General features: G+C 45.8%; 2 protein-coding genes across 8 annotated transcripts in view; one reads left to right on the forward strand and one right to left on the reverse strand.

Moving 5' to 3' along the window:
* HMGXB3 (HMG-box containing 3) overlaps positions 1 to 19,302 on the forward strand; it is a 71,643-nt gene extending 52,341 nt beyond the window's left edge. For 5 of the 7 annotated variants that reach the window (XM_037801820.1, XM_037801824.1, XM_037801821.1 and 2 more), the window contains 10 exons: positions 1,026 to 1,175; positions 2,438 to 2,790; positions 3,326 to 3,453; positions 7,856 to 7,987; positions 8,827 to 9,011; positions 12,918 to 13,137; positions 13,417 to 13,550; positions 14,363 to 14,479; positions 16,741 to 16,950; positions 17,893 to 19,302. In XM_037801820.1, coding sequence (XP_037657748.1) covers positions 1,026 to 1,175; positions 2,438 to 2,790; positions 3,326 to 3,453; positions 7,856 to 7,987; positions 8,827 to 9,011; positions 12,918 to 13,137; positions 13,417 to 13,550; positions 14,363 to 14,479; positions 16,741 to 16,950; positions 17,893 to 18,360 — 2,097 coding nt within the window. In that variant the 3' untranslated portion in view covers positions 18,361 to 19,302. The remainder of the gene's footprint in view (positions 1 to 1,025; positions 1,176 to 2,437; positions 2,791 to 3,325; positions 3,454 to 7,855; positions 7,988 to 8,826; positions 9,012 to 12,917; positions 13,138 to 13,416; positions 13,551 to 14,362; positions 14,480 to 16,740; positions 16,951 to 17,892) is intronic. The other 2 variants (XM_037801822.1, XM_037801826.1) reach the window with 1 other exon arrangement.
* Positions 19,303 to 19,438: 136 nt separating this feature from the next.
* CSF1R (colony stimulating factor 1 receptor) overlaps positions 19,439 to 23,911 on the reverse strand; it is a 29,757-nt gene continuing 25,284 nt past the window's right edge. Inside the window, exons 15-21 of the mRNA XM_037801827.1 lie at positions 23,481 to 23,572; positions 23,276 to 23,373; positions 22,145 to 22,267; positions 21,951 to 22,062; positions 21,304 to 21,403; positions 20,477 to 20,585; positions 19,439 to 20,393 (exon numbers count right to left, since the gene is read on the reverse strand). Coding sequence (XP_037657755.1) covers positions 20,265 to 20,393; positions 20,477 to 20,585; positions 21,304 to 21,403; positions 21,951 to 22,062; positions 22,145 to 22,267; positions 23,276 to 23,373; positions 23,481 to 23,572 — 763 coding nt within the window. The 3' untranslated portion in view covers positions 19,439 to 20,264. The remainder of the gene's footprint in view (positions 20,394 to 20,476; positions 20,586 to 21,303; positions 21,404 to 21,950; positions 22,063 to 22,144; positions 22,268 to 23,275; positions 23,374 to 23,480; positions 23,573 to 23,911) is intronic.

Below are 23,911 nucleotides of genomic sequence, written 5' to 3' on the forward strand. Positions count from 1 at the left end.
TGAATGGGTGGCTCTGAGTTCATTTTTTTTGCAAAGTAAGCACCCTGAAACAGTGCTTAGACAGTAAAAAGACCTAGTTCAGAAGTGATTCTGGCTTTGCCACTAACATGCCGTATGACCTTGGACAAGGCTCTTTCCTTCTCTGGTCTATAAAATGCTGCTTTGGTTTAGATAGCCTTCTAGGGCTTCTCGCTCTTATTCTATAATTATGATCCTTAAGGTATCAGCCAGCCATATACCTTCTGGCAGGTTCTCTGGCTGATTTGAGTAAGATGCACAGATATTAAAAATCTCACCTGATAAAGGCAGACAGGTTCAGAAAGGGTCATTCATTCATTCAAAAACTTAATTGAACACCTACTGTGTTCCTGCCCTATGCTGGGGACTTAATAGTGAACACAACAGCACAGTATGCTGGGTTAATGCCTAGTTCTGACCTGAATCCTAAGGAGAATGCATCTCTTATCTTGGAGATCTGCTCAGATTTCCTTTTCCAATGATCTAATTAGTCATTGAGTGCTCTCAACCTAATTACCACTTCTCCATGCCTTCCACACCCTCATTCCCCACTCCCCTTGGCCACAGGAAGTCACTATCTTACCTCCTCTTATTGTGATCACCATCCATGGAATACCATCTGGTGGGAACTGCCCAGGATCCTCTCTTCAGTTAATTAGGACAGTAATTAGTAGCTTGTCATGGGAACCTAGATGTCAGAGATTTGAGATTAAATAGTCCAGAAGTCACAGTTTTTCTTTGAGCAGGGCTTGAAATCTTTAGTTTGCTGCAGTCTCTTGCATTCATTACAACAGGCCTGCATCACTCTGCTATCTGCCAAAATTATATGGCCAGCATTAAAATTGAAGGGGGATAACTCCAGAAAAGAGATCTTGCTTTAAGGCTCTTTGGGAGTTAGACTAAGTCTGGTTTAGCAATTGTCACTCTCTTTGGTTTACTGCCCAGGTGTATTTTAACTTTTATAGACTTGAACATTAGTCTTTTTTTTTTTTTTTTTTTTTTTTTAGGATTTGGGCCTGGCTACATCAAGAGGCCGGGGAAAGTGCAAGAATCCTTCGTGTAGCTATGTCTACACCAACCGGCACAAACCACGGATTTGTCCCAGCTGTGGTTTTAACCTTGCCAAAGACCGGACTGAGAAAGCTACTAAGGCTATCGTGAGTTCCTTTGCCAAGTTGCTTGGCTTTGTGTTGGGCTCTGTTAGCAAACCTCCTATAGTAGAAATAAAGGGGTATCTTAGAGCACCAGAACTGGAACCAGGTTGTATGTTTTGAACCTGGACAAGTGCCTTTTTCTCTCTTGGCCTCCTTGTGCTATGTCAAGGGATTGGCCAGGTACCCTGATATTTGAGGGCCTTCTAGCTCAGTAGACCAAGAGTTTATTCACCAAAGAGAATGGCAACACAGGGCTTAAAATAGGATTCAGAAGAAGAGAGGGATGGAAAGATTGCATCCTCTCAGCTATGAAGCCTGGTGGAGAAACTGGAAGTTGATTTATTCTTTTACTAAATAGTTAGAGAATGTTAATCCCAAGACTTTGTAGATTAGATCACTATTTCTCTCTCAGCTAATCAAAAACTTTATTTCTAGCAGTGGCAAACCCACTCACTGAAATTGAACCAAACTATTTGGATAGTAAAGCATGTTCCACTTGGCTTCTTGGGGTTTTTTTTTTTTTTTTTTTTTTTCTTCTTTTTAATTAGAATCAGGGAAAAATGGACATTTTCAGAGGGCCTTTGAATTTTGCCACACATGAGTTTTTTAAAGTGAACAGAAAATGACAGCACCTAAGGCATTGAATGGAATGGCTAGGTTGTGGGCAAGAAGAAACATGTCCCTGATCTGTGGTGGTGGTGGTGGGCGGGGAGATGGCCCATGGAACAGATCAGGATCCAGGACAGAGATTGTTCCTGGAAGCCTCTGAGTAGTGTATAAAGTTATCTTATACTGGAAGCTGCAAAGACAAATACTTTAAGCAATGAAGATACTTGTTTATATATCAGGACCACCATTCTTAGAGTATTCTTTACTTCCCGGGCACTGTGCTATATGCTTTACTTGGCAGTATCTCATTTAATCCATATAACAATTCTAGGATATTGGTGGTACAATTCCCATATCACAGGTGAAGAAATTGAAAAAGGTTAAGTAAATTGCCTTGGGTCACACATGTACAGGTGGTAAGTGGCATACCCAGAATTCAGACCCAGGTCTGTTATCCCCCAAAGCCCATACCTAACGCATGGGAGCTGACTCTTGAATCCATTATCAAGATGTGAAACTGAGGCCCAGAGAGAAAAAGCACCTACATTAGGTCACATAATGAGTTATTAGCTGAGCTGGATAGGAACTTAGGTTTCCTGCCTCTCAGTCATGGGCCCACCCTGTGCCACTCACAGTCTCTCAATATTTTGTCCTAGGCTGGCTCTTCTTGCCCTGGGGGTTTGGTGATCGATCCACTCTCTTCTCAGGAGACGAGTTCACCACTCCCAGATGTGCTGAGTGCCACAGAGCCTCTGAATGCAGCCCAGAGGGAGATCCAACGCCAGTCCACGCTGCAGCTGCTGCGCAAAGTCCTGCAGATTCCAGAGAACGAGTCAGAGCTGGCTGAGGTCTTCACCTTGATTCATGAACTCAACAGCTCTCGACTCATTCTGTCCAACGTGAGTGAGGAGACAGTCACCATCGAGCAAACCTCTTGGTCACATTATTATGAATCTCCATCCACGCACTGCCTTCTCTGTAGCAGCCCATTATTCAAAGGGGGACAAAAGTAAGCACCCCTTTCAGATTTATTCTGCCCCTAGCTGCTCCATCCCCACTTGGCCTATATTGCCCCTTTCTTCAGCCCCCTTGGAAGCTATAACCTTTGAAGGTGTTATTCTCTACCTTTCTTAGGTTTCCTTTAACTTTCTAATTACTGAAAGTAACAATATAATAATAACTAATGATTATCCAGTATGTCTGTAGAAAATGCCCGTAAGTTACGACCAATTTAGGATTTAGTTTACACTTGGGCCACCCAGCATAAGGTTTGGGCTTGGGAGTTCAGTGGGATTGGTTAAATTATGCATTAAGTTGAGAGTTACATTAACTTTAGGGGTGGTGATTCCACAGACCAGTTTTCAACCAAAGTGGAAACACCCACCTGGAAAACCTTAAAATCCAAGCCCCTCACCACCTTCATTTGCCTGTTGCATCAAAGTCAATGAAAATTTTGCCATTAATCACTGAACCCTGGAACTGCATTAACAGTTTGATTTCCCTTCTGTTTTGTGTTGTTGTTGTTGGTAATGTTTTTGATACAGCTCTCTGGCTGGGCCCCAGGAGTGCTGGCTGCTGACAGCCAGCCGGCTGCAGGTAGTGACTGCCCAGGTGAAGATGTGTCTGAACCCCCATTGTCTAGCCCTGCACAGCTTCATGGACATCTACACAGGTGAGTACCAGCCTTTTCTTTCCTCAAAGGGCCCCAAAGCAGGCTTGAGAGCAGCCTCCATAAGTCAGATCTCTGGTCCTTGGGATACTGATGTTTCTCAGATGGGGCTTCCAAGAAATGGGATTTTCCTCCTGGAATTAACCTCCCAGAAGGTGACATTTACCTCTCAAGTGTTAAGACACTATTACCGGGATCATTAAAACAAAATTTAATCTAAAAATAATGTTTTCATTGTGGAGAAACTGGAAAATGAGATAAGTGAAAAGAAGAAAATGGAAAGTAGAAATCCTGCTGCCAGAAGATAAACTCTTAACATTTTGCTCTCTAACCTTCCAGATGTGTTGACTCCATACATAAAGTTGGTACAGAATATAAGAAAGTGTGGAAGGATTTATGTATTTTTAGTTTTTTCTTTGGACAAAAGTGGTTTTGTGCTGGACATTGTTTTGGAACCTGCCCTTTAAATTTAGCAGTATATCATGATGGGCATTTTCTTATGCCAACAAGTAGAGAAAGGTACTACCATTTTTAAGGAGAGCATGGTACTCCAATCTACAGTTCTGTTTATAATTAAATCTTTGAATACACCCTCAATTATTTCCTTTGAAATTACTACATATTCACCCTTTTCTCCCCTATTCATTCATCAACATCAAACATTTATGGAACAATTAACATGTACCAGCCATTGTAAGAGTTCAGTCAAATCCTGAGTTTTAGATGGAGTCTTGAGTGCTGAAGATTGGAGTTATTTATTCTCTTTGTTCTCAGAATCTTATGGTGCCTTATTTTGAATTTATGCTTTTAATACATCTTATGTATTATCAGATGTAGTTTGTACTAATTTATGCTTTTGCCAGCAGTTAATGAGTGCCCATTTCTCTGCAGTCTCAGCCAATTCTCAGGATTATAATTTTGGGGTCCCTCATTTTAATTTATTTTTTACAGTAAAAATACTTTTTTTTAACAGTAAAATTTGCTTTTTTGTTTGTACAGTTCTGTGAGTTCTGCAAGCAGAGAGTCATGTAACTGCCACCACAATCTCTCTCCAGAACAGTTCCTTACCCCAAAACGTTTCTCTTAAACACTGTCCCTTTGTAGTCAAACTCAGCTCTTAACACTGCCAACTATTTGATCTGCTCTCCATCCCTATAGTTCTTTCTTTTCTAGAATGTCACGTAAATGTAATCATATAGTGTGTGGCCTTTTGACTTTGGCTTCTTTCAAAAAGCATAATGCCTTTGCTATTCATCCATATTGTTATGTGTATCAATAGTATGTTCCTTTTTATTCTTGAGTACTTTGCCATTGTGTGAAGGTACCAGTTTGTTTATCCATTCACTGATTGAAGGATGTTTGGGTTGTTTCCAAGTTTTTGGCAGTTATGAATAGAGCTGCTATAAACATTCATGTGCAGGTTTTTGTGTGAACATAAGTTTTCATTTCTTTTGGGTAAATACTTAGGAGTCAGGTTGCTGAGTCATATGGTAAGAGTGTGTTTAGTTTTATAAGAAACTGCCAAACTGTTTACCAAAGTGGCTGCACCATTTTGCATTCTTAACAGCAGTATGAGAGCTTCAGTTTGCTCCATATGCCAACACTTGGTATTGTATGGTTTTTTTTGTTTTGTTTTGTTCTTCAGTCATCTAATAGGTAATGGTGATATCTCGTGGTTTTAATATGTATTTCCACGATAACTGATGGCGTTGAGCATCTTTTCGGGAGTATATCTGCCATCTGTATATCTTCTTTGGCAAAGTATCTGTTCACATCTTTGGCCCATTTAATTGGATTGTTATCTTACTTTTGAGTTTTTAGAGATGTTCTGGATACAAGTTTTTTGTCAGATAAGTGATTTGCAAACATTTTCTCTTGGTGTATGGTTTTTCATTCTCTTAAAGAATCTTTCACAGAGCACAACTTAAATTATGATAAAGACCAGTTCATTGATTTTTTTTTTTTCTTTTAGGGATTCGTGCTTTTGTTGTTATATTTGAGATCTTTACACCTAACCCAAAGATCACAACCGTTTCTCATAATTTTTTTCTAAAAGTTTTATAGTTTACATGTAGGTCTGTGATCCATTTTGAATTAATTTTCATATGAAGTGGGAGGTTAAGGTTGAGATTCACTTTTTGGCATGTGGATGTCCGGTTCAGAACTATTTGTTGAAAAAGTCCTTTATCCATTGAATTGCCTTTGCTCCTTTGTTGAAAATCACTTGACCATATATATGTATAGGTCTGTTTCTGAACTTTCTGTTCTGTTCCATTAATCTACGTGACTATCCTTTTGTCTTGATTACAGTATCTTTATAGTAAGTCTTAAAATCAGGTAGTGTGAGTCCTCTAACCTTGTTCATTTTCAAAATTGTTTCGGCTGTTTTAGTTCCTTTGCATCTAGATTTTAGAATCAGCTTGTTGATATCTCTGAAAAATCCTGCTGGAATTTTAATTGGAATTGGGCTGAATCTGTAGATCAGTTTGCAGACATTTGACATATCTAACAATACTCAGTCTTCCAACCCATGATCATGGTCTGTTTCTTCATTTTATTAGTGTTTCTTTTTTTTTTTTTTATTTCTTTTCATTAGTATTTTGTAGTTTTTGGCATACAGTTACTACATGTGTTTTGTTAGACTTAGTCCTAAGTATTTGAATTTTTACAGTGCTAAATGACATGTTTTTAATTCCATCTTTTTGTTGATAGTATGTTGAAATACAGTTGGTTTATTATATTGACCATGTATTAAGGACCTTGCTAAACTCACTTTTTAGCTCTAGGAGCTTTTTTCAGTATTATAATTTTTAAAAGTTTGTCAATTTGATAGGTGAAAATTGGTATATTGCTTCTTAATTTGTTGTATTTCTTTGATTATTAGAGATTAAATATCTTTTTCATGACCCTTTGTTTTTGTCTTTTTTTATGAATTTCTTTGTGAATGTTTCTATTCTGAAAAAATATGGGATTTTTTACACAATTTTTCCCATTTATCACTTGCCTTTATTTTTTTAATTCAGTTTTATTGAGATATAGTCATCCATATAGTCATCCATGATGTACAGTCAGCTGTTCACAGTACCATCATATAGTTGTGCATTCATCACCCCAGTCTATTTTTGAACTTTTTCAGAATCAGGATAAGAATAAAAAATACAAATAAAAAAGAACACCCAAATCATCCCCGCATCCCACCCTATTTTTCCTTTAGTTTTTGTCCCCATTTTTCTACTCATCCATCCATACACTGGGTAATGGGAGTGCGATCCACAAGGTTTTCACAATCACACTGTCACCCCTTGTAATCTACATTGTTATACGGTCGTCTTCAAGAGTCAAGGCTACTGGATTGGAGTTTGATAGTTTCAGGTATTTACTTCTAGCTGTTCCAATACATTAATACCTAAAAAGTGTTTCTGTATAGTGCATAAGAATGTCCACCCGAGTGACCTCTCGACTACATTTGAAATCTCTCAGCCACTGAAGCTTTATTTCGTTTCATTTCGCATCCCTCTTTTGGTCAAGAAGATGTTCTCAATCCCACGATGCCAGGTCCAGATTCATCCCAGGAGTCATATCCTGCATTGCCAGGGAGATTTACACCTCTGGAAGTCAGGTCCCACATATGGGGGAGGGCAGTGAGATCACCTGCCAAGGTAGCTTAGTTAGAGAGAGAGATAGGGGGCCACATCTGAGCAACAAAGAGGCTCTCGGGATATCACTTGCCTTTTAAATTTGTTACATGTTCTTTTGGACACAAAGGTTTTCTTACTTTTTGTTTAATCAAAGCTTTGATCTACCTTGTGATTTCACCCTTTGATATCATGCTTAGAAAGGCCTTCCCCACCCCTCTATATCCTTCGTTAGTTAGTACACAGTTTCCAAAATTTGCTTATGTGCCGTGTAAAAATCACCCCTTTTTATTTGTCTTAAATTGACTGCATTTAAATTCCTCAGATTTTTATTCCAGGATTTGGTATAGGGATGATTTTATAGCCTTTGTTACATTCCCTACACATCCCCAGTCTAAAGGATGCTCCTGGCCTTTCCCCGTGTTGCAGTTACATAGGATAGAGGAAGAGTGACATGACACCTTTGGTTTTGAAGATTGAGCTGGGTGGTAGGGAAATGTTTAGTTTTTTGTATTTAAAAATATAAGACTCTACTATTTATTGTTTCATTACTTGCTTTTTTCATTTAATAATGTGTTGTGGGCAATGTCATGTCAGAGCATTCAGGTCTACCTTTTTCTTTTTAATAATGCATAGTTTCCTTTTCTATGAATGCACCGTGATTTATTTAACTGTTCTCCCATTGATGGGCGTTCAGTTTGTTTCCAGTTTTTTGCCATTTTGGATGGTATCACAATGAATTTCCTTGTTGCCTCTTTTTAATCTGTCAGGTCTTTTTAATGTGGGGAACCAGCTGCTAGTAAGCCTGGACTTGCTCTTTGCAATCCGCAACCAGATCAAGCTGGGAGAAGACCCCAGAGTGTCTGTGAACATTGTTCTGAAATCAGTGCAGGAGCAAACAGGTAAATGTTGGCTTCTAACTGTCCCAAGGTTAGGTTTCAGCTTCTTAGCAATTCCCAGTGATTGGCTGTGGTTGAAAGAGTCATTTTCAAGAAAGAGTCTGGTATTTTGAAAAAGAGACATTTTGATCTTTTGAGTTTTACAAATACAAAACTAACTCTAGAAAGCCTGAATCTTTGCATACATTCAGGAACCCTTACCGAGGGTTCAAAACTGACTTCAAGAAGCACATTGTTTGGTTGTAGGTAGATTTAGCCTTGCTGAATGTTATTCAGATGCCTTCTGAATATACAGCTCCTGGACATCTGCTACCAGTCCTAATACTCATGCTGAATTTCCTATCTAGAAATTATTTTTTCCCCTGGATCTCCTTACTTCACTTTGTATTTTTTCTATCCCATTCTATAGGCTCCAATCTCCCTGTACCTTGTCTGATGTGAGGACAGATGAAGTAGAACACAGGTTCTAGAGCCAGACTATTCTGTGTTTGAGTCTTAGCTCTGCTATCTGGTGACAGGGTGATCTTGAGCAAGTTTCTCCTGTTAAAAATGAGGCTAATAATAGTCCCTGGTTCATACAGATGTGAGGGTTAAATGAGTTAATAAAGCTTTCATTACAGTGTCTAGGTGCTTAGTACATGGCAACTATAACTATCATTGGACAAGCAACTGAGCACTTGAAGGGCAGGGGCCCTTCATTAGTTGAAGTTGTTAGGACGCTTGGTATTCTTAGGGGAGAAGCAGTCTTGCAGAATTGCTATTCTTGCTGGCGACTCTTTTGTTCCTAGTGGCCTCAGTATCTTTTCCCATGACATTCTGAGTTGCTTTCACTCTCCTTCCAGAAAAGACTCTGACCTCGGAGGAGCTGAGCCAGCTGCAGGAGCTGCTTTGCAGTGGCTATTGGGCTTTCGAGTGCCTCACGGTCCGAGACTACAATGACATGATCTGTGGCATCTGTGGCGTGGCTCCCAAAGTGGAAGTGGCACAGAGGAGTGAAGAAAATGTGCTTGCACTGAAGAGTGTGGAGGTAAGTACCTGTTGGACGTCTTCAGAAGAACTGTCCTTTGGCAGCCTACCTTCCTGCATGAAGCCTGCTGGGGCTCCAGTCCTCTCCCAGGTGAGGCAAGTGGCTTTTTCATGATACTGTCCAGGATTTTATCTAGGGAAGGCCAGATTGAAAGAGAAGCATTTGTTTATTCAGTTATTCATGCAACAAATTGATTGAGCATGAACTAGCTGCTCTTTTTAGATATAGGGAAGATAGCAGTAAAAAAAAAAAAAGACGTTTCTACCCTCATGAAGTTCACATTCTGGTTTAGACAAGAAACAAATATATGTCAGGCAAAGGTGAGTGCTATGAAGCACAATTTAGCAGAGGGGAAGGGAAAGAGAGCACTATAGTGAAAAAGGAAATTCTTGTTACATAGGGCAATCAAGGAAGTCCCCTCCAAGAAGGAGACTTTTGAGTAGTGATCCAAAGCCCATATAACTCTCAGGGGGAAGAATATTCCAGGAGCAGCAAAAACAGGGTCTGAGGTGGGAGCTTACTGGGTATGACTGAGGAACATCAAGGATGTGTCAGGGAAGGAGGGAGTGGTAGAATACTTGGGGTCGAAGAGGCTGTAGAAGGCCAGGCCCTATAGAGAAGGTCTCAGGGGCCATTTTAAAGACCTACACTGAGTGAAATGGGAGACATGGAAGAGTTTTGAAGAAAAGAGTAACCCGATCCAACTTAGGGTTTTAACTAAAAAGTTTTCAAACAAAGAAAAACCAAACTCATATGACTTTATAGATTAATTCTAACAAATATTCAAGAAAAAATAAAATTTCAATGATAGATGAAAAGTAGCAAAAGCAGGTATATTTCCCCAATTCATTTATAAGGGAAGTCTTACTTTGAAAACAACACCATAGATTGAATGTAACAGAAAATTGGGGCTGATTATACTTACGAATACAGATGCAAAACTTCTGAACAAAAATAGTGGTAAACCAAACCCAATAATGAATAAAGTAATGTATCATGGCCAAAATGAATTTATCTCAGGAAAGCTGGTTTGTTTCAACATTAGAAAATACATTAAAGTAATTCACTACTTAACAGATTATAGAAAACCCAGATGATTATCTCATCTTCTCATTAGATGTAAAAAAATTTTAAAAAACCTTTGAATATGATTCAGGGTCCATTTATGATAAAACTTAGCAAACTGTGAGTAGTAGAAATCTTCCTTAGCCTGATACAGGGTCAAGAAAATCCCATGGATTCATTAATCTTTTCCCATGGTCACACTGAGAGGTCTAATCTGAACTGCGTAGATGCTGATTGAGTGTCTCATGAGTACTCTGTAGTAGTTGTCTTGGGATGCAGGGTTTCATCTCAGTACCACAGTGAGCAAGAGGATTGGCATGAAGTGACTCTTTATGCGTCAGACCTGCATCTCACATGCTCACCACCAGGGGAGGTATGGGACCTCTGGAGAAGAGCTTTGGTGTACCTTGGTGCGGCCAGCTGAACAGTTAGGAATTTTGTGCATAGTACTTTTTTTCTTCCCATTTAGAAATAAAAAAACACATATATTGATCAAATACTAATTTGTGTTTGAAGCATGATGGTGTCTATAGCAAGACATGAAAACAAGCATAATACTTCCTGGAGCTTTTAAGTTTCCTTGTAGATAAAATGAACTGGTATAAAAATTTTTGCTTATGAATCTCACTGAGAATCTTTTTCTAGACTCATTCAAATCTGCTTGCCTAATGGTGACAGTAACACTAATGCAGCTAAGATTTATTGAGTATTTATTGCAGATGTCCAGTTCTTACTCCATGTTACGTACTTTGCTATATGACTTTGTTCTTACCACAACCCTGTGAGGCTTTTTGGATGAGGAAACTGAAGCCCAGAAGGGCTTGCCCATGGCACATCCAGCCAGAAAGGGGTGAAGCTGAGATATGGTCTTGCTCTGTCTGTCTGACTCCAGATGCTGAGCTCCTGAGCCTACCAGTACCTCCAGGGACTCTGAGCTTTGGTTTTTCTAATCATATCTGGCCACAGAGAAACTTTTTGGTTTCCAGAATAGACAGAAGCCCACCTACCTGTCAAGCTCACATCTAGTCCTGCCTGGCACTTGCCCTCCCTGATGAAGGTTTCTTTCTTGCAGAATGGAGTAGCATTCCCTTCACTCTCAGTATGCATGTCTTTCCCTTCTGTGGTACCAGGAACTTCTTTCTTAGAGGCCAGGACTTACGGAGAGAGCAGTGTGGTGGGTGTGGGGAAGGGAGGAAGTATTCTGAAGTCTCTTTAGTAGAAGGAAGTTATTTAATAAATTTAAATATGCAGCTGTCCATGGGAGACTATCTGGGTAGCTCCTCCCCTCAGGGACTGTTAGAGGGAGCCCCTCTGAACTGATGACAGTAGCCATGTCAATTCATGCACACAGCAACTCAGTTGGCATTTTCTGTTCCCTTTCTCTGTGGGACTGGGTGGGCTCACTTGTCCACAGTCTCCCAGCCAGGTACCTTGAGAAATTGTGGTGAGCGAGTTGTGCCATTTACTCATAGCACACCTGTGAGGTGGGGAACAAAGAGGAGTAAGATGGAGGAGAGGGGTATCTGGTAGAGGCTTTAGTGTGCATTCTAGTTTGCTAATGCTGCCAGAATGCAAAACACCAGAAATGGACTGGCTTTTATAAAGGGGATTTATTTGGTTACGCAGTTACAGTCTTAAGGCCATAAAATGTCCAAGGTAACATGTCAGCAATCGGGTACCTTCACTGGAGGATGGCCAATGGCGTCCAGAAAACCTCTGTTAGCTGGGAAGGCACGTGGCTGGCGTTTGTTCCAAAGTTCTGGTTTCAAAATGGCTTTCTCCCAGGACGTTCCTCTCTAGGCCGCAGTTCCTCTCTAGGCCGCAGTTCCTCAAAAATGTCACTCTTAGTTGTTCTTGGGGTGTCTGTCCTTTATTAGCGTCTCTGGAGCAGGAGTCCGCTTTCAATGGCTGTCTTCAAACTGTCTTTCATCAGCAGCGACTCTCTTAGCTTCTGTGCATTCTTCAAAGTGTCCCTCTTGGCTGTAGCAAGTTTGCTTCTTCTGTCTGAGCTTATGTAGTGCTCCAGTAAGCTCATCAAGGCCCATGCTGAAAGGGTGGGGCCACACCTCCACAGAAACTGTCTAATCAGAGTCACACCCATAGTAGGGTGGGTGACATCTCCATGGGAACACCCAAAGAATTACAGTCTAATCAACACTAATACATCTGCCCACACAAGATTACATCAAAGATAATGGCGTTTTGGGGGACATAATACATTCAAACTGGCACAGTGTGCATAAGAATTTCCTAGGGCAGTGGTTCTCAAACTTTTTAGCATGGAGAGCTTGCTGGGCCCCCCTCACAGTTTCTGGTTCAGTAGGTCTGGGATAAGGCCCAAGAATTTGTATTTATAACAAGCTCCCTGGTGATACTGATGCTGCTAGTCCAGGGACCACAATTTGAGAACCACTCGACTAGGTAGTCTTTTTAAAATGCAAATTCCCAGGTCACAACATATACCTCCCCTGCTAGTCTCACCTCAGACATCTCCCAGGCTTGTATAGTAGAAATTAATTAGAAAGTGCCCGGCACTGAATAAGTACTCAAATGGAGCTCTCCTTTCTGCACAAGGCAGGAAAAGGGGCATGAATAAAGATCTAGAAGAGGAGAGAGCTAGAGACTGTTCAACCCTAGGGTTCCTTTGATATGGGACAGAGAATTGTGGCCATAAGGCAGTTGGGTACTGTTGTCAGATTTTGGGGTGCTCCAGCAATGCCCAGGTGTGCGCTCCTTCCTTTTGCCAAACCTTGGGCTTCCCCGGGTGTATAAAGAAGTGGTAAATAGGTATTAATGTTCTGTGGCTCTTACAGTTTGACCTTTTTTATCCTGAACTTTTAGTTCACCTGGCCTGAATTCTTGGGCTCTAGTGAGGTAAACGTGGAGGACTTTTGGGCCACGATGGAGACAGAGGTGATTGAGCAGGTGGCGTTCCCTGCCAGCATCCCTATCACCAAGTTTGATGCCTCTGTTATTGCCCCCTTCTTCCCACCACTCATGAGAGGAGCTGTGGTCGTCAACACTGAGAAAGACAAAAACCTGGATGTGCAGCCAGTACCTGGTAAGGCTACCTGGTAGCTGACTGGGGTCAGGGAAGGGGCCGTTCAAGAGTCTGGGAAAGTAGCCACGGGCAATACAGCCCATACAGCACAGAGTTAATGTAGAGAGGGCCCTGCCCATCTACAGGACTCCTTCTGGAGAGATAATTACAATCTGTGACAAAATCCCCAGAGGGGAAGTGATCAGTGCAGGGCTTGCTTCTACTGCTTGAAGTTCTGGAGGCCTTGCCCCCTGTTTTCATCCTCATGCAGGAGCGCCTACCCATTATCATTTCTTGTAGGCAATGGCAGTACCTTGGTGAGGCTGCTCCAGGAGGGTACCTGCAAGCTCGAGCAGATTGGCTCCTATAGTGAGGAGCAGCTGCGGCACCTGCTGAGCCAATGTGGCATCCCCTTTGGAGCAGGAGACTCCAAGGTAAATGTTGGGGGTCTGGGGAGTAGCAGGGGAGAAGGGGGTTTTGGGAGAAGGCTGGTTAGTCTACTTTTCTGGGCATGGATATGAACCCCTGTGACTGGGCACCTGTGTTGGACAGAGGGTGCTGGCAGTCAGGGAGCCTGGGAGATAGTCAGGAACCAGATTGTGATAAGCATGCATGGTCTTTCCATCCAACTGGTTTCTCTTATTGAAGGTACTGAGGCCTATAATCTAGGATCAGGGATTCTGCCTCTCTCACTTACTGTGTGTGACTTTGGATAAGCTGCTTTACCTTTCTGAGCCTCATTCTCCTCATTTGTAAAATGGAAATTACCACAAACATTGCCTCCTGAGATTTTTGTGAGGAACGTACTTTATGCAGTGTCTGTTTATCAGCTATCCAAGCTCCTAGAAGACAGTGCTGTTACACACATAGAGCAAATAATTCCTACATTATTTATTTTCCTTCATGCCTATGTGTTGCTGAAAATTTTATGCTTCCTTCAAATTCAAATGTTAGCCCCTCTTTGAGATTTTCTTTGCCCTTTACTGCAAAAGTAGGAAGAAGCCAGACCTCAGAGTCTGGCAGCTCAATCACCATGCTGGCTTTGTGTGTGAGCTGAGCCTTTCGGGGCCTCAGGATCCCCATTTGTACTTAGAGGTGGTTGGGCTAGAGGGGCTGCAAGGCCTGCTCTGGTCCTGACAGTTTATCCTTCTGCTTTAGGTATTGAAGTAAGCAGTTGATGCTGAGGATCAGGCCTGATCCTTTTAGTGTTCACTCCTATGTTTTTTATCTTGTTCTTCTGCCCCAGGACCAGCTTTGCTTCTCCTTGTTGACCCTCTATGAATCTGTTCAGAATGGAGCTAGGGCTAGACAGCCCCCACCTCATTTCACGGGGGGCAAAATCTACAAAATGTGCCCCCATCAGGTAAGAGAATAACAATGGGGAACTTGGGGTAAATTTGTTCATGTCAGGTTTACCTGTTGCTCTGAGAAGAGATGGCTATGAGAGGTTTTTCCTGCTTTTCATTCACAGGGAAGGCAGACTGATTGTGATGTAAGACAGTAGGGAATGGGAGGTTGAGAGAGGTGGGGTTTGAGTGTAATTGCAAGGAATAGGCCAGGGTTTCTCTGCCTGAGCACCATGGACATTTTGGGTCAGATAATTCTTTGTTGTGAGGGGCTGTTCTGTGCAAAATAGACTATTCATCAGCAACCCTGGCCTCTGTTTTGTAGGTGCCAGTAGCTCTTTCTCCTTCCCCCACACATCCCCACTCTCTAGTTGTGACAACCAAAAATGTCCCCAGATTTTGCCAAGTGTAACCTCTGGGGATCAGAGTTACCCCTGGTTGAAAACCAGTAGAATAGATACACATGAGATTATCTCAAGAGGATTTTGTTCTGTTTTGTCTTGTTGTTTGTTTTTAATAATACCCAAGGACTGTTTGTAGATTTAGGAATGCCAGGAGCAAAGGCTGCTATAGGACCTTTCTCTTAGGATATCAGGGTCCACATTCTTTTTTTCTCCCCTATTGCTTGGGCTTATAACTCGATTCCTTGTGGCAAGCTCAGGCTCACAGCATCTTCTGCTACTGACTGGTCTGGCAGACCGTGCTGCTAACTGCTAACAAGGTTCTCAGGATTTCCCAGGTCAAACCTGTCTGCACAGAGAATCTGATTGATCTGGCTCATCCTTTGGGGCCAAGATCTAGGTCACTGGGCAGCCTGTGGAATAGTCACCCATGGGTCAGGTGCCACCCTGTGGGCTAGTGAGGAAGCCTGGGTCACTTATCAGTGAGTATTTACACCCTACCAAGTGCCAGGTGTTGTACCAGCTGTTGAGGGTACAGAAGTGAGCAACAGAGATGTCATATTTTGGTGGGGAAATAAAGTTACCACAGCCTGTGGCAATGGCTCTGAAGGAACTTGACAAGGCCTCAGATAATAAGTAGCAGAAAGGAACCTGCTCTCTACGGGGCACCCAGAGAAGGCTGAGATTGAAGGTTGGAGAGGGACCCTAGTGACAACACAGGAAAGGAATGTTCCAGGCAGAGGGAATTGTGGCCACTAAGGCCCTGCGTGGGAAAAGCACAATGAGCCAGGAGGAGGGAAGTTGGAGGTATCAGCAGAGGCCAGATCGTATAGAGCCTTATAGGCCGAGTAACAATTTGGGTTTTATTCTGAGTGATGAGGGAGCCATTGAACAGTTTTGAACAGGAAATGGGGGTGATGATGGTCCAATTGGGGTTTTAGGAAGATCACTCTGTATGCCTCTAGAAGGATGTGGCAGACTAGGCACCAGGATAACTCTGGGACAGATTGTATACTAGGTAACAGAACAGGTCCAGGAAGATATCAGGGGCAGAAAATCCACTGCACAAGTACTTTAACAAGAGCCTGTGCCTGAGGGAGATGCTACCTGTACCCTGGTAGCCTTCTCAGAGGATTGTGTCCATGGGAGGGGACACAGTGTCAGGAGAGATAGGGGACATTTCAGGAGAAGGAATTGAAGACTCACAGGAACGTATGAACTATAGATCACTGGGCTACAATAGGGGAGCAGTGTCCCTCGCAGTTGACGACCGGAACTAGTGGGTGTAAAGGTAGGGAAATAGAGGCAGAATTCCCCAGAGTACACGCAGCTGTCTAGCCATGGGATGGTGCTTGAGGGGCCCCTCAATGGAGATGTTCACTAGACTGCCTGAGGGGCTCCAATCTGGGCAGCAAGTCAGGTCTGGTGGGTTGCTCACTGAAAATACAGATGCTTAAACCCCACCCCAGAGTTCCTTATGTTTGGGTTGGGGCCCAGCAATCTACATTTTCTAACCAGCTCTTAGGAAATGGTGCTGTGTAGCCAGGATTGGAATCATTTGGCCTAGATGATGCTTTGGTAGGGTGATGTGGACAGGGTGGGTTTTAAAGCAGATGCCTCCTGAGGTGCCTTACCGTGTAAATTGAGGACGAGGTATTCCTAATTCCTCTCTCAGGAGGGTAAGTGTGAGCTAGTGACTTAATTTAGGGGCAGAAGTAGGAAGGGAATGGAATGTCACCAGCTCTGGCAGGATGGCTCTGCCTTCAGTCATGAAAACTGTTTGCTTCTCTTCCTGGGAAGTGCAGGTGAGAACTGTCCTCAAGCTGTCTGCAGATTGGCTTCTCAACACCATGCTGTGCCCTTCTCCCCCACCCCAGGTGGTTTGCGGCTCCAAGTACCTTGTGCGGGGTGAGAGCGCCCGCGACCACGTGGATCTGCTTGCCTCTTCCCGCCACTGGCCACCTGTCTATGTGGTAGATACGGCCACACCAGTGGCCCTGTGTGCTGATCTCTGTTACCCAGAGCTGACCAGCCAGATGTGGGGGAGGAACCAGGGCTGCTTCTCTAGCCCCACTGAGCCGCCTGTGGTGAGTTACGACCTGAGGAACTGGAAGACATCTCTCAGGCTGAACATGTCGCACCCGCCTAGTGCTTCAGGAAGGCCTTCAGGGAACCATCTCCAGAATGCTTTTTCTCCACCAATAGTTTGTCTTGATGCTCTGAAACCAGCATTTATTTCACAAGTATTTACTGGCCACCTCCTGTGTGTGGGGCCACAGTGTGTTGTTTAGTGTACCCACAGTATCCCAAATACTCGAGTCTTGGGGTTAAAGGGGGTTGCCTTCCAGATAAGCCTAGAAAATTGCTGCCTTTGAGAGTCATTTTGCACATTGACACATGAAAAGCCCAGACTGCCTGGGGTACCCTGTGAGATTCCCCATGTCTTAAGTGGCTTTGACCATGAATGACTGCATGGCATGCCTATTGTGCCTATTGTGATTTAGAGGCATGCTGGTTTAAAAAACACTCAACTTACCCAACTCTTTTTATTAAAAGGGGAAACTAAGGCCCAGAGGGGAGATGGACTTGTCCACAAAGGTCTGTGGCAGAGCCCTTGCGTTTGTGTCTTGATACATCGTAGCAGACAATTGTTCTTACTAGAGAGGCACTGGCCCTCCAAGGCCAGCCATCCCCTTTGCTAAGAAAGACATTCAGACTGTTCCAAGGGAAAGAACAGAAGTGAGATGGGTATCCCTGCTGGGATGTGTTGTGGCTCTGCCTTGTAGGATCATCTTTGTCATCACTCACTTTTCCTTATTCTGTGGGATACTCTGGCTCAACACCTGCTCTGGGAGGTAGCTACTGCTATCTCTGTCCTCACATGAGGAAACGGAGGCACAGAGAGGAGCAGGAGAGGGGACTTGCCCTGGGAGAAGCTAGGGTTCCACAGGGCCATGTGACCCCTTTGCTCCCACCCACCATGCCTTAATCATCCTTCATTTGAAAGTGGCTTCTTATTTCTCTTCTAGAGTGTGTCCTGCCCAGAGCTCTTGGACCAGCATTATACTGTGGACATGACAGAGGCTGAGCACTCTGTCCAGCACCCTGTCACCAAGACTGCCACACGGCGCATCGTCTATGCAGGCACACAGCCCAATCCTGGTGACCCCAGCACTGGGCACCACTCCCTGGCCCTGTGCCCTGAACTGGCACCCTATGCAAACATCCTGGCATCCATCGCAGACAGCAAACCCAACACTGTCCGTCAGCGGCCCATTGCCTTTGACAATGCCACCCACTATTACCTCTATAACCGTCTCATAGACTTCCTCACCAGTCGTGAGATTGTCAACCGGCAGATCCATGACATTGTGCAGAGCTGCCAGCCAGGCGAGGTGGTCATTCGTGACACCCTCTACCGCCTTGGGGTTGCTCAGATCAAGACAGAGACAGAGGAGGAGGGTGAGGAAGAGGACGTGGCTACAACGGCAGAATAATCCAGGCTGTTGTACTGGGATTCACCACCTCTCTGAAGCCATAGTAAGGGCTTTTCTCAAGGCAGATCTATCCAGGGGACTGGTGGGAGTGTTGACCTTTGGGGAGGGCCTCTGACTGCTGGGACTGACCAAAGAGCTTCCATTTCCTGAGCATGGTGGGGCCCAGGGTCCTTGGTCCTCATCCCCACCAGTCACCTCACCTTTTGGGGGTCAGGAGGGCCACCAGGAAACCCCTTTCTGGCCCTGAGAGAGCACTTTGGGGACATAGTTGAGAGGCAGAGGGAAAGGCTGGTATCCGGGGCTTGCTGTGGGTTGGGGCAGAGGGCAGGAATCCCAGAACGAGATGGGAAGTCTGCAAGGCATCTCTTCCCACCACTGAGGAGCCCCATTTCCAGCCCCTGCAGCCACTTGAGTTCCTTAGCCTGTTGCCTTTGAATTGGGGCCTTGGAGGCCTCATTAGCTCTAGGGGTCTCTGGGCACTTGGTTCTCCCCAGAGGAGGGATGCTTTCTTGCCAGAGCCTACTCTTACTGCCTTCAAATGTGGGGGAAGCTGAGGAGGGAAAAATAGCCAGCCACAGCTCCCTTCCAGGACTGTTCTCTCTGCCCCAAACTATGAGGAAGAGGACCTCCTTCCTTCTTTCCCTGGCCATTGCTGCTGCACCCTGTATCCTCTCCAGGCTGTGGGACCCTCACCACAGAGGGGATGTGGCCCATGGTCATGACATTACCTGGCAGTGGTAGGAAAAACTCCCTTCTGTGAAGGGGAAGCAGACTGGGCCCTAAGGAAACAGCAGGACTGGCTCAAGTGCCCAAGGTTTGCTTAGGGCATGGGAATTGGCTGTGTGTTATTTAATTTATTAAGAGGAGTGGAGTAGGTGGCTTTTTTCCCCTCCCTCTTCCCTGATGAGAATACAGTTTATTAAATTATCTGGTTTTGGTGAAGCAAGAGTCCTTCCGTGGTTATTTTGAGGGGCACAGTGTGGGTGGGCTCAGAGCTCCTGAGGTGGTCACTACACACGAAGGAGGGAAGGAGGTCTCAGGGAGTTTGCTGTGTGTTACAAAGAACCAGAGAGGCTGGCTGTGTTAATGCTGTTAGTTTAATATTGACAGAGACATCCCGCAGTGTGACTGTTAGTTACGATGAGTCAACTTGGGGGAGTGCGTGCTTCTTGCTTGGTGTGGCCAGCCACACGCCAGGGTCCCCAAGACTGCCCTCCAGCCCAGAATGACTAGGCAGAACACCTCTAACTTTTAGCTGCCACTTGGCTCATTACAGCAGTACCAGATCCCTGGCAGGGTGGGGGTGGCATTTGAAGAAGGCCACAGGGCAGAGACCAGGAGGTGCTGTTAGATTCTCACAAAGGGCTACCCTGTTCCAGGGGGCCTGAGCCCGGTGCAGCCTCAGTACCAGTCCCACACCTGCCGCTCCGCCTAGTCAGGGAGGGGGATCCCTCTACTCTGCCAGTCTGTCTAGCCCCAAGGGGCCTTGATTCCTCCGTACTAGGACAGCTCCTGAGGACTTGGACACAAAACCAGTCCATTTCCATTGAGACACAAGGGGGTTAAAGAAGGGGGTTCCTGGAAGTGGGAACAAGGTTAAGAGATTGAGCAAGGGGTTCTGCCAGTTGGCGTAGTGAACCTGAGGCCAACGGCATTGAGAACAGGGTGGGGTGGGGGACTCAGCCCCCAGCCCCTGACTGGCAGTGAAGGCCCAGCCGGACTCCAGAAGTAGGGTCCTCTCTGACCTCCATGGGTCCCTGACATTCCTGAGTTTCAGAACTGGGCCAGGCTGTTGAGTAAAATAACCAAGGGCAGAGTTTGTATGTTCTCCCCATGTTGCCCCATCCATGGAGGAGTTGAAGCTTGGAATAGGGGAGAGGCAGTGCTTCCCTGTCATCACCTCCTTAGCAGAACTGGTAGTTGTTGGGCTGCAGCAGGGGCTGGGAACTATCCCCTTGCTCACAGCAGGCCAGGTGTTCACTGGAGCTCTCCTCCTCTGGCTCACTGCTGCTGCTTGGCAGATTGGCGTAGTCCTGAGGGTGGGAGAGGCCAGGAGACAGTCAGTCCAATCCTGCCTTCTTTAGACAATGAGCTGCCCTGAGCCTGTCCCCCTCACCTGCTCTTTCCTGTCCACTTTGGTCTGCTCCTGAAGGAGGGAGCAGATCTGCTGGAAGGTGGGTCTGTGGGTAGGTTCCAGGTCCCAGCAGGCCTGCATGATACCGTATCTGGAGACAGAACAGAGGTGCCCCATGAGTGGCTCCCCAGGGATCATCATCCCCTTCTCTCCCTCTCTCCCCTGCCCCACAGAGTCGTACCAAGGCAAGACGTCTCCAAATCTAGTCAAAAGTCAGTGCAGACTTGTGCTAAGTCCTTGTCATGTGTTATCTTGTTTAATCCTCACAATAACCCATGGAGGAAGATACTTAAGTCCCTCCCATTTTGACATAAGGGAAGAAAGCTCAGATGCTAAATTTCTTGCCCAAGTTCCTTGGACGAAGAAGGAGATAGGTTTGAGGGGCTGGCTGCGGCAAGACACTAAAGTGTGTTGTGAGCTGCTGTGCTGTTGGGGGGTGAGGGTTAGCCAGCTGGAAGGAGTGGGGAAGGAGGTCTGTGGCTGGCTGGATGGATCCCACTTCGGCAGTGAGTGACAGAGGGTGAAGGAGGTGGCTTTGTAGAGAACATGGCCAGAGAAAAGATGCCAGCTGGCTGGTGGGAAGGCTATGGTGAGGCCAGGGGCAGGGAACAAATGAGTCCTTGTGGGCACGCCACACTGGATCTTCTCCGTTATCCCTGAACTCAATGAAAGAGGTTTGTTTTTAGAGTCTGCCATCAAGGAGATGAAGCCTGATCCTGGAACCTTTGGGGCAGTGGAAGACCGGGACCACACTCCCTTCCAACCAAATCCTGGTTGGCCTTCCTCCCTCCCAGGACTCCTTCACTTACATGTTTTTTGGTGCAAATGCAGGCTGACCCATTTGGTATCCGTCCTTCACCAGTTTATAGAACTTGTTGTTCACCAGGATTCCAGGGTAGGGGTTCAGCCCTGCAAAGGCCAAGATCGTGTAAGAGGCTGCATTCTGATGTTTACTTTCACCTGCCCCCATGCTCACACATCCCAGTGAAGTGAGGTGCAAGGGGTCCCACTGCCTTATCACACTATACAGAGAACTCCAGCACAGGCTTCAGAGTCAGACCAAAATGTCAGTTGTTTTATCAGTAAAGTGGAGCAATAAGGTACCTGTACCTCTTAATGTTGTTAGAGGGGTGCACGCAGGATGCATGCAAAGGAAGTGGGAGCTAGTAGGAAACGGCATACTAGGTAATAAGAACTGCGCAGACAGAGACACAAATGTGGGAATAGCCCAGAGGGAACAAGTGTCAGGGGTGGAAGGTCTACCCAGCCCATGCAGGAGCTGCAAAAACTTGGTTATGACAGCCCTTGCCCATTCCTTACTTGCACTAGTCCCTGGTCTGTCCAGGCAACCCCGACTAGCATTCTCCACGAGGTACAGGACATGGTGCCAGTAATCAAAGATGAGTTAGCCTCAGTTTGAGCCTGGACAGAGCCCCAGCTGAGCCCAGAGGCTTACCGAGTGAGAAGATCTCCCAGAGGAGGATGCCGTAGGACCAGACGTCACTCTGAATTGTGTAGACGCAGTCAAAGATGCTCTCTGGAGCCATCCACTTCACAGGCAGGCGGGCCTGGCATGGCAGTCCTCAGTCATCTTTTGGCTCTGGCCACTGCCCCCTCCCCAACCCCACTCAACCCCCTCCCAGCACTCACATTGCCCTTGACGATGTAGTTGGAGTCATTCATGATGTCCCTAGCCAGCCCAAAGTCCCCAATCTTGGCCACACACCCACTGGCCAACAGCACGTTTCGGGCCGCCACATCCCGGTGGATGCACTGAGGGGAAAGAGCAGTGTCAGTCTCAGCTCCTCCCCTTCCTGAGCCCAAGGTGTGGGAGGAGGAGAGAGGGTCCCAGAAGGCCTTGGGAGTCTCACGAGAGTGGGCAACGGTTTTGGCTCTTGATACTGGACTCCTGTCCCTACTTTCTCCCAGGGCCCAAGGTCTGAGACAACTTAATGTGGAAAACACCCACTCCCTAAGCTGCCAAGACTTTGTCCCTGAACAGCAGGAGCTGGCTTAGAGCTCGGACCCTAGAAGCAGGGACCCCCTTTTCAGGGCCTTACCCTGGGCGCCTGGCCCTCTCCTAAGTACTGGCATGCATTGTAACCCTGTTTCACACAGGGTTTCTGTTATTGTGCCCATTTTTATAGATGCATAAACCGAGGCTTAGAGAGGTTAAACGCATGCTCAGTCATGCAGGGAGTGGCAGAGCCAGCAGTCAAACCCTTGACTCCCACATCTGTGTTCTAAGGATGATGGCAAATGTTCCCATTCCCCAGACACTGATTCCTGGACTGAGTGTATTTTATATGTCATCTCCTATCACAACTCCGTGAGGGAGGCTCCTTTTCCATCCTCATTTTACAGTTGAAAAAACTGAGTCTCAGACATTCCCCAGTAAGTAGCAGAGCCAAGATGTTTACAGCTCACAAAACCATGTGCTTCAATGAGGGAAGACAATGGTTGTCACACTGCTGAGCAAAAACAAGTGAACAGAACCTGTCCTTGGAAATGGTAGCCTTCCCAGCCTCTGCACACAGGGGAAGCACAGCTGCTCGGGCTGGAGGTGCCACCCCTTCCGCAGGGACTCTCTCAGGGTGTACCTTTATCCCACTTGCTCCCGCAACCCTTTGTGGCCACTGCCCACTTGGCCTCTTGCACTCGTGCCCCTATTTCAGCTCCCCATTCCTCCCCCTCATCTTCACTCTTCCAGCCTCACAGGGGTCCAGCTTCCCTCCATCAGGAACCTGGTGGCCACACGCTGGGACCCGCCTCTCCACTCACATTCTTGGAAGCGAGGAAGGCCATGCCCTGGGCCACTTGACTGCAGAAGCGGAGCAGGTCTCCAAGCTCCAGTGCCTGCCCATCCTCCTTGTCCAGATCTGGGGTGGAAAGAGGCTTCAGGGCAGCCCCGCCACACCCTGCCCACCCCAGCCCTGCCCCCAAACCTGGCATCTCTCCCCTGGCCCTGGCACTGGCACCTCCTTACCTTGCTCAGAGAAAGAGTCATTTGAAGAAGAAGTAGAGACTGGCCTCATCTCCACATAGGTGTCCACACCCTGGCTGGAGAAGCCGCTGTCCCTACAGAGGAGAGGGTCCTCTCAGGCCTTCGCCCCCAGCCGCTCACAGGGAAGGGACCTTGGGTCAGTGTGAACATCCCTTCCTGACAAGGAACCCCTGCTGCCACATTCTGTTCAAGTAATCCTTGATCTCTGCTTGGCCATCGATTGTAATGGGGAGCTCAAAACCAGTTCTATCTTTGGGCAGCCCTGCCTGTTAGAAAGTCCTTCGTTGTTCCTTCAGCAAATCTGACTGGGATTTTCCTCCTGGTTCCTGCTCTACCCTCAAGGGCCACAGAGAAGTCGGCTCCCTCTTCCCCATAACAGCCCTGCAGGGATTGAACATACTCTAGGTCTCCTT

Source organism: Choloepus didactylus, chromosome 13, assembly GCF_015220235.1.
Source record: "Choloepus didactylus isolate mChoDid1 chromosome 13, mChoDid1.pri, whole genome shotgun sequence".
NCBI classification, from domain to species: Eukaryota; Metazoa; Chordata; class Mammalia; order Pilosa; family Megalonychidae; genus Choloepus; species Choloepus didactylus.